At 42.7% G+C, this 15,449-nt stretch overlaps 1 protein-coding gene across 9 annotated transcripts in view; it reads right to left on the reverse strand.

Moving 5' to 3' along the window:
- Positions 1 to 509: 509 nt before the first annotated feature.
- The window catches only part of TRAF5 (TNF receptor associated factor 5), a 44,434-nt gene continuing 29,494 nt past the window's right edge, over positions 510 to 15,449 (reverse strand). For 8 of the 9 annotated variants that reach the window (XM_032602621.1, XM_032602594.1, XM_032602586.1 and 5 more), the window contains 8 exons: positions 13,808 to 13,909; positions 11,273 to 11,437; positions 10,558 to 10,635; positions 10,165 to 10,239; positions 7,540 to 7,632; positions 3,745 to 3,885; positions 2,198 to 2,366; positions 510 to 1,566 (listed from right to left, as the gene is read on the reverse strand). In XM_032602621.1, coding sequence (XP_032458512.1) covers positions 989 to 1,566; positions 2,198 to 2,366; positions 3,745 to 3,885; positions 7,540 to 7,632; positions 10,165 to 10,239; positions 10,558 to 10,635; positions 11,273 to 11,437; positions 13,808 to 13,909 — 1,401 coding nt within the window. In that variant the 3' untranslated portion in view covers positions 510 to 988. The remainder of the gene's footprint in view (positions 1,567 to 2,197; positions 2,367 to 3,744; positions 3,886 to 7,539; positions 7,633 to 10,164; positions 10,240 to 10,557; positions 10,636 to 11,272; positions 11,438 to 13,807; positions 13,910 to 15,449) is intronic. The other variant, XM_032602656.1, reaches the window with a different exon arrangement.

The following is a 15,449-nucleotide window of genomic DNA, read 5'->3' on the forward strand; positions in this document are numbered from 1 at the left end:
GCAAAACTGTGCTTGCTGACTCCTGGTAAACTTCATGAAAATATTAAAGGTGTAGTAATTTCCACAAATACAGTATATAACCAGAAAAAGTCTGGTCCAAACTGGGCAGATTGAAGGACATTACCCATCTACCTAACTGGAATAGCCTACCCTAAAAGATAGTTTTTGCAGGCTTACGGTCAGGTCTAGAATCAAAAGGTCAAATATAAAATACCAAAGCATGGGGCTTCCCTGGTGGCGCAATAGTTTTTGCAGGCTTATGGTCAGGTCTAGAATCAAAAGGTCAAATATAAAATACCAAAGCATGGGGCTTCCCTGGTGGCGCAATAGTTTTTGCAGGCTTATGGTCAGGTCTAGAATCAAAAGGTCAAATATAAAATACCAAAGCATGGGGCTTCCCTGGTGGCGCAGTGGTTGAGAGTCCGCCTGCCGATGCAGGGGACACGGGTTCGTGCCCCGGTCTGGGAAGATCCCACATGCTGCGGAGCGGCTGGGCCCGTGAGCCATGGCTGCTGAGCCTGCGCGTCCGGAGCCTGTGCTCCGCAACGGGGGATGCCACAGCAGTGAGAGGCCCGCGTACCGCAAAAAAAAAAAAAAAAAAAAAAAAAAAAAAAAAAACCAAAGCATTTTCAACTGGAAATTCTACTTCTGTGTCCTCAATGACATTTAATATTATAGAGGGCCCACCCTGAGACCCCACACTAAGCACCAGTAAAAGAGGTATGCCCCAGACCTTACCTTTAAGAAAATTAACATCTTTCAAGAGATATAAAAATATAAATAATGAGAAGATATTCTAAGTATTGTCAGTTTCAAACTGGGACAGAATAAAATGTAAAAAGAAGACAGCACTTGAGAAATCTCAAAATGACTTCAAACATTAAGGGCAAAGAGCCAAATACAAGTGTGTGTCGAGCCTACATTCAGTCACTACATTAACCAAAGGTTCTGGATTCAAGGAGTCCTTTTATCACCCCAGAAGCAGTGATTAGAGATCCTCCAGGTCAGTTAAATCCACAGCCACTTTCAAGAACAGGGTGTCATCTTTAATGTAGGTGTTCTTGGCATTCTCCAAAGTGGAATGAGCCACGAAGCGTGGACAGCCAGAGGCAATGTTCATCTCCCCGTCAGGTCTTTTAAAGCTGCTGCTATTGGGGTCAGCCTTGAAGGTCTCCATAATGTGGTTCCTTTTGCCACTTTGGTCCAAAAGCATCAGGGTCACCCTCTGCCTGAATGGCCACTGCAACAGTGAATCAAACTCCCCTCGCATTACCACAAAGTACAACGACAGGTGCGTACCCTTCCCGGACCCGTCCCCATTCAGGTACGCTCTAGCACAGAGCCTGTAGCCACACCGGCTGGTGTAGAAGGGCTGGCTGAAGATGGATACTGTGTGTCCATCCAGCGCCTCCTTCTTCTTCAGCTTGTAGTCTGTGACCTTCCAGATGAGCTTTCCGTTATAGCAGGCACTTTCTAGCAGCTTAAATCGCTCTTCGTTTTTATTCAGCTGCGCTTTATGAATATTAATGTGGGCATCATGTTTGTTAGTCTCCCCTTCCAAAACAACTGCAAGGAAAAAAAGACTCTGAAGGCCTTAAAGTTGTCTTTAAAATTTGCCCGAAGAGGAATTTTGTTATCCGAAGAGAACCAAGAAAATTCTGACATCCCAAAGATGAACTGAATTCAATGTCCACCAATGGACAATTCCTATTAATAATATCAACTCCGTGATTCTTGTGTCTTGGCAAGATTGGCACCAAGAAAACCCAAATGCGTCCTCTTGATCTGAGGCTCACCAAAGTGTTGAGAAGATGCCCTGTGTACTGAGCTAGCAGGCATCTGCATGGTAAGCCCCACTGCTTTCTAACTGGAAGGCTTTGAAACAGCCAAGCCTGTCTCTTTTTCTATACTTAAAACAATGTTCCCACCACATCTTTCCCCTTCTCATTTTTGTCTACTCTCCTTAAAAAACCATCACTCCCTGTTCTTGGAATTTCCTGGCTCATTTCCACCCCTTGCTTGTTCCAGCTCCCGCTCATGGCCCTTCATCATTTTTGCCTGAGTGGCCAGAACCTCATGCTGTTCTGTTTCACAAATACCAGATTCAGCCATTACTGATCCTGGACAGCTGCTTGTTTCATGAACGCATGTAGAAATAATGAATCACCAACAGATAAGTATAAAACATTAGACATACCTAATCTTTGATCATGGGTTTCTAGCAGGGTGATTTTCTGTTTCACTGTATCAATCGCTTCCACCAAAGGCCTCAGATCAAATTTACTTTGTTGCTGGTTAGCCATTTGTAATAACTGACGCACCTGAACTTCTAGCCAAGCGGACTTGTCAATGTGACTGGCAAGAACCTTTCAGTACAAAGTGGATCATCATGTCAAAAAAATTTGAGTAGTTCGTTAAGGTTATATCTTTCAACTCAAACATTTCACCTTTAGTTAATCAATTAATGAAATGAAAAATGCACAGTCCAGAAGAGAAAATTCAATGAGGATCTCAGAGAGATGAGTCACCTAATAGTTTCCTCCCCCTCCACAGCATCTCTGCTCCTGTTTCAAATCTTTGAACTGTTCTTCATCTGAGTTTTACTCCTCCCTTGGTGTCTCTCCTCTTGGTTCTCTACCCTATCTTTATATTTCTGTTCTCTCCTTGCCTTATCACTTCCTTCTCTTAGATGCTACTGTTCTAATTCACTCCTACTCTGCTAGAAGGCAGAGAATGCGCTGGAAGAAGGCCCACCTGTTCTGGCCTGAGCACTACAGGTGGTACAGAAGTGCCTGAGCTAAAGCCTGAACATTTGGTTGCTCTTTAGATGGAAGGCACTAAATAAAACTATATATTTCTCCTCCACTCTTACCCTTAGTGCCTTCATTCTTGACTGGTTTTTGTGTTAGAAAGAGGTCAGAATTGAGATAATAACATATGATGGCTTTCCTTTTTTCTACACACACACACACACATCCATATGGTATGCTGACAAATATGGAAATGATATGGCCTACATTTTCTGGGATAATCCAGATTTCAAAAAGATTGCCCATATCACATCTTGAAATATTTTCCACTGTAAATTTTATCATCACAATAAAGTCATTATTCTTTAGGAATTTGTTTATGGTTATTTAACATTCATGATTCACAAAGTAATTTTTGCTATGTTTTAGTGGTGTTTAAAACATTTTCTTCCCAGGGGAATTAATAGTTTCACTTTGTTGACTACAAAATGCAGGACTACAGACGCTCTCAGGGAATCTGAAATCAAGTGACTAACATCAGCCCAACATTGATTACAGCCCTAATTGCCATAAATTATAGAAAAGTACTATGCCAGTGTAAACATGTACTAACATTGCTAAATGTACTGGGTATTAAAAGAGGACCTTTATTCTTAGGAAACACATACTGAAGTATGTACGGGTAAAGGGCCATAAGATAGACAACTTACTCTCAAAGGGTTCAGAAAGAATACCCAAGGGAGACGGGGGGGGGGTGGTGGTGACAGGGACAGGGTGGGGGAGTTTGGGACAAGAAGGAGGAGGGGGGGGATGAATGAAGCAAATGGGACAAAATACTGACAATGAGTGAATCTGGATGCAGAATATACAGGTGTTCTTTGCACTATCTTATTCTCGCACATTTGAAATTATTTCCATTTAAAAATTAAAAGAAAAACCCTCACGGCTAGTTGAAGGCTAAATCTTGATTATGAATAGAAACGCCATTTCTCACCTGTATATTTGAGAGGAAAGTTCCATTTTTGCCAAACAACTGTGCAAACTGCTTGAACTCCTTTTCGAATTTGTTCACGGTTGCTGCTAGCTGCTGGATTTTACTTTCTTTTTGTTCTAGGCTCTTATATAAGTCAGAAATCTAATAACAGGAATATGAATGAGGTCATTGAACTGTATGCACACAAGTTAAAATTTAAATATAGTTCTAGGAAAATATTTCAGGTTAAGTACTTCTAGGAAAGATACACAGACGTATATTTATAGAAAACATTTACAGGTAGATTACTATATAATTCTAAGAAATGTTCGCAGGTGCTTCTGAAAAAAAATAATAAAGAAAAGAAAGATCCATAGATTCCTCAACAGCCTTTTCTGTATGTAACCCACTTTGATGGCTCATCTAATGCTAGTGACACCACTTGACTAAATTTGCTGAACTGGTTCTCCTCTTTCATTCAGCATGCACTTATTAAACAACCGCAGAGTCCTGATCGCCATACCACATTAGATGCTGTATGCACAGCATCGATAGTAATAGCTGCAATTTGCTGAGTCTGTCAAACCCTTATATTCCTTCGCTCTTTTAATTCTCAAAGAATCCTATGTGTTGGGTATGACTGTCAGTTTCACTTTACAGATAAGGAAACAGAGGCAGAGCATTTAAGTAACCTGCCCAGCATACCGCTAGCAAGTGGTAGGCAAAACACACCACCTCTCATAATTTATAATCAATTTGAGGGAAATAACCAAAAACCTTTGCGTGATCCTCAACAACTCTTCTCTTATCCCTACACCCACTTACTCAGCAATACCTGCCAACTTTAGCTCCTGACACACAACAAAACAACTCTTACATCCATTTCTCATTGCATCTCATCTTGTTTCAACCTGCGTTATTTCTCACCTGGGCTGCTACGATAGCTTCCTAACAGATCGTACACTGTCCCTAACAAACACATACCCGAAAAGAAGCTCTATGGGAGCTGGACTGGCATGAGTCCCACCGTCCACTGGAACCTCAACAACTGGGCTGGTGCCTGGCACCAGTAGGTGCTTGATAAATGTTTGTTAAATAGATGAATGAATGAATGCTCCCCCTGTCTTTAGCCTTGTTTTCCTCCAAATCATACTCCATACTGTGACCAGAAGAATAATAAGTGACAAACCTGGGCTGGTCACCCCTCCTATTTAACCATCTCTAGTGGCCTTCCTTTACAGGCTGTACAGGGCCCTACAAAATCTGCCCCGGCCACCTTTTCAGCCTCATGCCCATTCGCACACTACACACCTTCTGTTTCAGGCCCTGCTCTCAGTCACTTCCTCCTTCACCTAGAAACGACCACTTTTTAAGCCTCACTCAAGGGCATATCCTCCCAGAAATACTTCCACACTAGTACCACCTACCTAGGCCACCTCTTAAGTTCCATGACATTCTGACCATACTCGAGAAGCATAACTTACCTTCATGACTCATTGCTTTTTTTTTTGGTTAATTTGGTCATTTTTTTCTCCACTAAATTACTGAGGCTACATTTCACTTATTTCCCGATCCCCAAAGCCCAGCACAGCGCCTGGCACACAGAGGGCATTTGACACATATTTTATAAATGAATGCACAAGTGGCTGCAATAACCATCTGATCTCTGGCCCCCAAATCTTCTACTTATACCCCAAGAGCTGACTCCCACGTGTGCACCAGACATCCTTGACCAAAAGCAAACTCAGTGTCTTCTCTTGCCCCGCTCCCCTCACATCTAACCTGTTCCTGTGTGCAGTGCCCATCTCGGTTCAAAACATTACTAAGTTCCCTGCCTTAACTACAGCATGTGACTCCAACCTGCAAAAGTCTCTCAATGCCCTCCTCCCTCCATCCCCACTGACACAGTCTTGGTCAAGCCTTCACCTTCAGCATCACCACCACCCACTACCACCTCCAGTATCGCTTCCCCTAATATGGAACTGCTTATTGTTAGCCAGGCACTGTGCTAAGAGCGCACATATATAATCCGACCCTCACTACGACCCCATTTTACAAATGAGAAAATTGTGGAAGACAGAGGTTAAGTAGCTTGCCCAAACTCCAATGTGCAGAGCCAGGTCTCGAACCCAGGCCTTTCTGGCTCCAGGACCCTCACCCATCAATTGCCAGGCTCTACTGCCACACTGGCTGGTTTACTGCAGCATCCTTCTGCCTGGTCCCTCTGGCCTCATTCTCTTCTCTCCTTCTATCCATCTTCCATGCTACCACCAGCTGTCTTATTTTTAAAGCCAAACAATTAGCTGACCAAGTATCTTCCTATTTAAAAATGTCTTTTAGATCCTTATTACTGGCAAACATTAGTCCAAACTTTGGCCCTTAAATCCTTTCTGAAATAGAGCAGAATATGAATAAATTAAAAAATCACTGAATATAAAATATTTGAAACTTCTTAGCTTACATGGAAGGCCAATGCAGTCTGGACCCAACACACCAGTCTTCAGCCTTTCCCTGTCTCACACCTGGATGTCTCTCTACCCCCAAACCGCATTTCCTTGGACCATCAGTCTCTCTCATGCCTCTCTGCCTTGGCATAAACTTTCCCCTTCTGGAATATCCTCTTTCCACAACATTTTAACTGACGGACCTTCTCTTCCTTCAAGATGATGCAGCTCGGATGTGTTACCTTGAAAAGCCTTCTGCAACTCCCACAGAGCAAACTGCTGCAGCCTCTGTACCCCAACACAGGGCACCCCCATTGCACGTCCCACAAGGCACAGCATCTTATCTGTTTACATTTTTGTGAGCTCTTCAAGGGTACGTGCTGTGTCTTCCTTGACTCAGTGTCTCTAGCAACTAGCATTGTACCTGACATAGAGCACGTGTTTGTTGGATCAGTGGATAGACGAATGAGGCAACTCCTACAGAAAGAACTTGGGAATGGCTCCTAGGCAGCATGCCTTCCACCAGTTACAGTTTAATCAGTCTTTCTAATTTTCTCCACGATCTGACCCTAAAACTCACACACCTACTTTAATATGGAATCAGACACCATAAAATAATCTGCAGCTGTAAAATTCAGCTCCCTCTCTGCAGCTGGATGGTTTTCTTCCCTACCTGGGCTTGAAAAGTCTGATCCTCTGAGATGCCCTAACAAAATAATGAACTTTTAGAATAATTACTCAATAGAATCAGCATTTATTGAGGTCCACTATGAATATTCCAGGGACTACGGCTGGCATTTGCACACATAATTTCACTTGATAATCACAAGCCAGTGAAATAAATATGTACGTATGCATTGATTGCAGTGAAATAAATATGCACGTATGAGTAGGTTGCAAAGTTAATAAGTTAAGACTTATTACAAAATATATAAAACCCACGGTGCCTAGAACAGATAGTCAAATGTTGTTTCATGGTAATACTGATTTCATTTAAAAATGCCAAACATCTACTAGGTTCCTACTAGGTGCCAGGTAATAACCACAAGGTGTGTGGATAGGCTGCAGAGAGGCAGTGTGGTGTAACACGGGGAGCACTGGACTGAGAATCAGGGACATGGGTTTGAGATTGAATTCTGTCCCTTAATATCACAAACACATCAAAATCTCTTTGAGCTTAGTTACTTCACCTAAGATCTCAAAGGCACGTTCCAGTTTAATGTGCTACAAGCCTGTGAGTCTGGCCACTTAGTAGAAAAAATCTACCTCCAGCTGACTTATACTGAAACAGAGAGGAATATAAAAATACCAACAAGTACAAATCCTAGCAATTCTGTTGCCTCCGTTTATACTTGAACCCTTGAATATTTACCTGTTCTTCTAACCGGAAGTTCTTTTCTAAAACCAGAAGCATGTGGTCCCGTAAGGCTGAATGTTCATGCTCCTGCAGGTTTCCTCGTTTATTCTTTAATATGAAGAGAAAAATAAGTCAGGTTGTCGAAAGCCTCCCAAAATGAGGGTGGTGGTGGGATATTCTGCTAAAGCAGAACATTAACAACTTTGCTTACTTGTCTCATGGTGGGTTGCAGAGAGAATGACCCCGCCCAGGTCCCTTTTCCAGCTTTAGGATTCTACAGTACCCATGACACACTTACAGAGAGTCAGGCCACTATCAAAGTTCTCAGCACTGATTTCGTTCCTTGCCCTGGGAGTATATGACTGAGGGTTGAGTGTAGTTATTACCACCTCTCAACTATCCCCATATAAAACTTACCTCCTTGGTGGGTTATCTCCCAGATCAGTTTTAAGCCTCCGTTAGTTCGTTAGTTCTCCCTCCTACCAAGCACACTTCTCTACGGCCTTCTATCACTGTCCTTTTATCGGGCAGAAGGTATGCAACCTAATTGTAATTTCAGCCCATGCAAATTTGTTGCCTTCAAAGTCAAATTATATGTTTGCAAGAAGAAATGCGAACTTCTTCCCTTATCATTAAAATTCCATTGCAGACTGCCTGCATTACTAGTAAAAGCAAATGGTATGGGTGGCCCATAGACTCTAAGCAAACACTCATCATCAATTTCCCTTCAGTTTAGGGTTGGCCCCTCCTCCAGAGAACTCCCCCAGCCATCCCCAGCAAGTCCTAGAATACAATCCAAATGGAAGTTTGGGCCTAACAGTAAAGAAGATTCCTTTTAGGGACTTCCCTGGTGGCGCAATGGTTAAGAATCCGCCTGCCAATGCAGGGGACACAGGTTCTATCCCTGGTCCAGGAAGATCCCACATGCCCTGGAGCAACTAGGCCCGTGAGCCACAACTACTGAAGCCCGCACACTTAGAGCCCATGCTCCGCAACAAAAGAAGCCACCGCAATGAGAAGCCCACACACCGCAACGAAGCCCCGCTCACTGCAACTAGAGAAAGCCTGCGTGCAGAAACGAAGACCCAAAGCAGTCAATAAATAAATAAATATTTTAAATAAAAATTTTTTAAAAACGGAGATTCCTTTTAGAGCTGGAAAACAATTCTGTATTTTGTGCGCAAGGAAGGTAAACCCTATCCTTTCTTCAGCCAAGATAATCACTGGTTTGCTATGTGACACATTTATGGACTCTTCACTGATTTTTACAAAAAAGCTTTCTCATAAGAGTTTTTTAAATGAGAGAAATATATGCTTATCTCAAACAATATAGCAAGATGTAGAAGAAAAATAAAAGCCCCCTTCTCTCTGTCTCCACACCCAATTCCCTAGTCTCACTACCAGAGTCAGTGAAGATACATACACAGTGAGATCATACTGTATGTAATTTTTAAAATATATACCTCATTCTTTTTATCAGATGCATAGTATTCCAAAACATGAAAAAATATATATATAATTATACACTCAGTACTTCAGAGATGGACTTATAGGTTGTTTTTCATTTTTTGTGGGTTTTTGGGTTTTTTTGTGGTTTTTTTTGGCTACATACAGTAGTCCCCATTTAGCCACTGTTTCAATTTCTGTGGTTTCGGTTACCCATGGTCAACCATGGTCCAAAAATATTAAATAGAAAATTTCGGAAATGAACAATTCATACTTTAAATTGTGAACTGTCCTGAGTAGCGTAGTGAAATCTTGTGCCTTCCTGCTCCATCCTGCCCCAGAGGTGAGTCATCCCATAGTCCAGGTATCCAGGCCGTACATACTACCCACCCATTAGTCACTTAGCCATCTATCTATGTGACTATGGCAGTACTGTCATCAAGTAACCCTTATTTACTCGATAACGGCCCCAAATGATGCTGGCAATTCAGATATGCTCTTACTGTGCCTAATTTGTAAATTGAACTTTATCATAGGTATGTATGTATAGGGAGGAAAAACGTAGTATATATAGGGTTTGGTACTAACCATGGTTTCAGGCATCCGTGGAGGATCTTGGAATCTACCCCCATGGACAAGGGGGGAGTACTGTAAATATCTTTGTGTGCATGTGTGTTTGTATATGTGTGTAATCACTGCATACTTATGAAAGGATATCTATGAAATAAATTTCTAGCAGTAGGATTGCAAGGTCAATGTGAGGGTCACATTTTATTTTCATATATATAACCAAACCTCAAAAAAGTTGGTATTAGGTATTATAAATTTTATGTATATATAAATTATTTGTTCTGTTTCTCTGGAGAACCCTAATACAAGTATTAGTATTATGTATTGTATACAAGTCTTTTTTCTTTTTTCTATTCTGTTTATAGTTATTATAAAATATTGGCTATATTCCCTGTGTTGTATTATATATACTTGTAGCTTATTTATTTTATACATAGTAGTTTGTACCTGTTAATTCCCTACCACCATCTTGCCTCACCCTACTGGTAGCCACTAGTTACAAGCGCCAGTCTTAAAGTTTCTCAGAAGTGAATGTCCTTCTGCATCTTGAATGGAATCAAGAATAAAATGAACTCAACAAATGAATTACACAGTAGAAGGTAGACAGAAACAATTATTTCATACCTTTACAGTACAGCCATAGTGCTTGAAAGGACAGTCTTGTTCAGCTTCAGGACACACAGCAAGGTGTTCATCCACCTACAAAACAGACAGCCTCATGCTAGAGAAATGCATCCCCGACTCTCCAGCTACCTGGTATAACTGCAGCAAGCAGGGGGCCAAGGGTGCCTTGGGAAGAAGGGAGGAAACACCATGCTGAAGCCTGGGGGAAGGAGAGCTAAGGTGAAAACAGAGAAGAATTCTCAGGGAGAAGGGGAGGGAAGACAGAACCATGTTTATCATGAGGATAATTTAAGCCTTGGGCCCCTGCTTACGGGATTTTATCAAACACACACCACAGTGATTACTGAAACTTTATCTTACATAAAGTCTACTAAGAGAATTATTTACAGTTACCTCAGTTCTTGGAATAATCTGCAAACACTTGTTGGGACAAGATACTGGGTACTCAGGACACAAGTTTTCCTCGTGATTCTGAAACAGAAAAAGTGTGCGGAAATAAAGCCAGCCTTGCTTCCAAAGGCTCCCTGTATGGCCTCAGAGTGTGTATACATATGTCCCTTTGGGGGTCTATGCTATGTGGCTTACCCTCTGTAGGAAGGTATGGCCTAGTTCCAAAAAGCGTTCTAGATGGCTGCCTTCTTGGTATAAGTGAATTCAATTCAGTTCAATTTTCCAATTCTTTTAAAGACGGTCAGAGGACATGGGACTGACAGAGGACAAACTATGGGAGTCACTGGCTTGGCTCCTTTGGCACATGTAAAGGGTACCCCATGCTCTCGTCTTATGCCGGCATCCTGCCTCTCCAATTAGGTCAGAGCGTCCTGAGGACAGACAGTGTGGTCACCTCCTTGGGACCCAGTGCCTAGCATCACTCCTGGACCACTCACACTCAGCAGGTGCTCAAACAACATTTTTGCCAATGATACGTGAAAAGAGTCCCACCAAGAAGGTTTTTAGCTTTCTATAGAACCCTCCGATAAAGTTATTCTTTAGACCTCTTTCTGCATAAAAATAAATCCAGAAAAGTGCTTCTGGTATCCCACCTGATTCACTGTGACCACTGAGGCAGAATTTAGTCCCATAAAGATGATTCTTTTTTTTTTTTTACCTGTAGATTGATGACCACCACATCCTTTTTGCAATAAAGGCATTTTTCCTCTCGAAACGGACAGTCTGCACTCAAATGCTCTTTCAGATCTTTGCGAAGGACTGGCTCCCGACAGCTCTCATTAGAGCACTGCACATTTTGGAATAAGCAGTGCTGAAGGTGGTCCTGCGACAGATAACAACAAGCCAGTGGGGACCCACTGAGCAGGGCAGTGGGAGGGGAAGCCTGGTGCAAGGCCTAGTGAGGGAGGGAGGGAGGACCCTGGGGCAGCAGGAGAAAGGACTGTGGGGGTGGGGGGCAGGGGGCACAGCCTCTGTCACAGGCTCTCTGCAGAGGCCACCCGCTGCCTCTGCTGAGCACAGGGCATGGAGAAGGCTGCTTGCACGGAGGCTGTGACAGCCAGCCTTGTTTGGAGGACAGGGGAAGATGCGTGAGGAAGAAAGCATGCCGGGTTTATCTTTGATTACCTATTAACCTGCTCATATTCTCAGGTTAGCTCTTGAATATTTTCCTTAGACACGCCAATTAATTTACCAGCTCCTCAAGGACATTTCTTTTGTGCACACTCCATCCCCACCTCCAGCACCAAGTACTAATCTCTGCACAGCAGATGGTAAAAGCCGGAACAGAGGGCAAAGAGGGAAGAAGAGAAGGCTAAGTAAGTGAAGGAAGGGGAAGGACTAAAGGAAAGAAAGGGGGAGAGGAAGCTGTTCCAGAAGCGGTAAAGAAAACGATAGAGGAATACAGGATCACAGGCCCAGGAGAAGCTGGGATGGGTCATCCTTGTCAAGTCAGGAAATGTTCTTGACCAGAATATTAGAGAATGGTGACTCAGACAGTGTTCTTCATGTTACAGATTTTTAAAAGCAGGCATGTCTTAACAGAACCTGTGGATAACACTGCAAGTTACTGTGGTGCTGACAAGGTATTGAAATCCTAAGGAGTTTGTTCCCCACCACAAGATCCTTTAAAACAGGGTTGGCAAGCTACGGCCCTTGGGCCAAATCTGGCCTGCTACTTGTTTCTGTAAATAAAGTTTTATGGAGAACAGCCACACCTATGTCTCACATATTGGCTATGGCTGCTTTCCCTCTGAGATGGGAGTCAGGTAGCTGCAACAGACACTGTATGGCTGGCAAAGCTTAAAATATTTACTATCTGGCTCCTGACAGAAACAGTTTGTTGACCCCTTAAGAGAACACACAGTTTTACTATAGGATGTAAATAAATATTATAGCTATTCTCCTTTGCCTCTAGTAATGAGAGACAGTGACAACTGACATCTACATCTTCTCCAAAATCCATGGATGCTACCCCTCAGCTCTCACCAAAACCATCAACATTCATCAAGACTCTGCTACCTGTGAGATCCTACACCTTACTCGCAAGGTGAAGGAGAACAGGGAATGAGAGGAAATACAAAAGAAACAGGTGAAAATAAACCAGCCACTGTTCTCCAGAAGCTGAGGATCTGGTCACTAGAGCTGATCAATGAGCCTCATTTCCGGTACAGGCTTAGTGACAACAAAGTTGGTAAGAGGCCCTGCTTGCTCTAGGACCTGACTATTCAAACAAGTGGCGAGGGACTGTCTTAGGAAAACACAAAAACCTGTGAACTTCCAAAGAAATTCTTGGGTTAACAAGGGAATCATTTACACATTTATGAGCTCAGTGCCTAGAGGTATAGCGGCATGATGGGGAAAAGACTGAATCACCTGAAATACATTCCAAAACGTGTGGCTGGGAAGGGAAACTTGTAGCATCCTCCTAGCAATTCTTTGGAAGCTAGAGATGCTTGCCTCGTATCCATTCATAGCGTGATTGAACCTGACATGGGCTTGCTGTGGTGGAGCCACGTTTCCTGCTTCCATTTAACAACCTTCCACCGCTGGATGCAAGAGCAAGGTAGGACAGCTTCATCTGAAAGGAACTCGACAACCCTTCACCTCCCCTACACCTCGTTTGTTTGCATCTCATACCAATGCTTCACCTTTACACTACATTCTAGCTCTGTTCTGGTCTGTGTCGTCTGCCTTAGATCACAACCTCTAAGACAGCAGGGCCCACAGCGGCTAGGAGACACCCACCCCAGCACCTGCAAATGCTTCCAGGCAGGGACCCTTACAATTGTGTCTTTCTGCAGTCATGCCCTGGCTCCCATCCTAGGAATCCCCAATCCTTCACAGTTTTCCAAAAATGACGTGTCCTTGCTCGACCATTTCTTTTGCCCAGCATGTCTCACATCTTCTCTTTTGGATCAATAACCCTAACCCACAAGTTAAGGTCCAGCACACATGACATGGTATGTCCTCCATGTGTTCCATACAAAATGAATCTCTTCACGTGAGATTCATTTCACACCTTAGCCCTCGGTGTGCTGCACTGTAGCCAAGGGTACCTCTAGACAAGAATTCTCTGAGGGCAACCCAATGAATCTCCGTACCATGCTTAGCCCGCTAACTGTCACATAAAAATGTTCAGTACATGTCACTGGAAAAATAGCAAAGGCAAATATTGTTCACCAGTAATACCAACCTGGTATCGTCCCAGAATAACCTTGGCATTACATCCAGGAGCGTTTTTGCAAAATACATATAAATTGAGGACTTCTCTTTTGCAGCAATTGTCTTTAAACACCTAAAAGATAAACAAAGTAGGTCTCACACACTCCAAAGCTTTAGGGCAACGTGAAGGAAGCTATTATTAATTTGGTCTTCAAGTACATCTCAAAAGTTGGGTGGAAACTTCCAGTCAGTGGTTGGTATGGAAATACCAGATTCACCACCATAAAAGAAAAGGCTGTCTCAGATACATCTGACGGGCCACCAAACATACAAGCCAGGTAATTTAATGCTTAGTGCAGTAGGCTGAAGCTAGGAGAATCTCGTGGTGAACTTGACCCACATGCTCAAAGGTCAAGAGGTGGGGCTGTGGATGAGGGTGATGCTTTCAGCTTCCTGTCCCAGGGTGAACGTTTGCATTAGTCATCAGGTGGTGTCACTGAAGCTGTGCTGACTTATTTTTCAGCACAAGCCAGGGGTTGGCAAACTTTCTCCGTAAAGGGTCAGAGAGTAAATATTTTCAGCTTTGCCAACCACGTTGCAATGTTCTCTGTTGCAACTATTCAACCCTACTGTACCCGATACTTAAATGAATGGGCATGCCTGTGTTCAATAAACGTCATTTATGGACACTGAAATGTGAATTTCATATAATTTTCACATGTCACAAAACATTATCCTTCTTTTGATTCATAAAATAAATTTTTGTTTTGAAATAAAGACTCACAAGAAGTTGTAAAAAATAGTACAGAGTTCCTGTGTACCCTTCTTTTGATTTTTTTCAATGATTTAAAAATATAAAACCATTCTTAGCTCACAGGCCATACAGAAACAGGTGGTAGGCTGGATTTATCCCAACAAATCCCATGTTGTAGTATGCCAACCCTTGGCCTAGTGCGTGAGGCAGACACAAGTACAACTAAGCATTTGGAAAAGGCATCATAAGAGCAGAGAGAAGGAGCATGAACATTGGACTAAAAAGACAAACAATTCACTTAAAAAATGGGCAAAGGATTTGAATAGGAATCTCTACAAAGAAGATATTCAAATGGCCAAGCACATAAAAAAATGCTCAGCGTCATTAATCATTAGAGAATCAAAACCACGAGATACCTCTTCATACCAACCAGGAAGACTATAATCAAAAAGATGGACCACAGCGTATTTTGGTAAGGATGTGAAGAAGTTAGGACTCTCGTACCTTGCTGGTAAGAATGTAAAATGGTGCAGCTGCTTTGGAAAATAGCCTGGCAGTGCCTCAGAACGTTAAACACAGAGTTACCATGAGACCCAGTCATTCCACTCCTAGGCACACACCCCAGAAACATGCACACTTTAAAGGCAAATTTTATGGCAAATGCATTGTATCTCAATAAAGCTATTGTTAGATATAATAATAATAAAAGAAAGTTTTAGAGACTAAACAGATGAGAAAGTGATTCCAGGAAGCAGGGTGTTTCATTTCTGCAAGTGACTCATGGTAACTGGCGCTAGTACAGGAAGAGGGTAAAGAAGAAGTGGGAGAAGAATCCTGGGGGGGTCAGTAAGGACTCAAACTAGCCTCTCTCAAAGAGGGGTGGGAGTGGGGTCCCACCTTACCCCACAGTAGAGGAATA

This window comes from Phocoena sinus, chromosome 1 (genome assembly GCF_008692025.1).
Source record: "Phocoena sinus isolate mPhoSin1 chromosome 1, mPhoSin1.pri, whole genome shotgun sequence".
NCBI classification, from domain to species: domain Eukaryota; kingdom Metazoa; phylum Chordata; class Mammalia; order Artiodactyla; family Phocoenidae; genus Phocoena; species Phocoena sinus.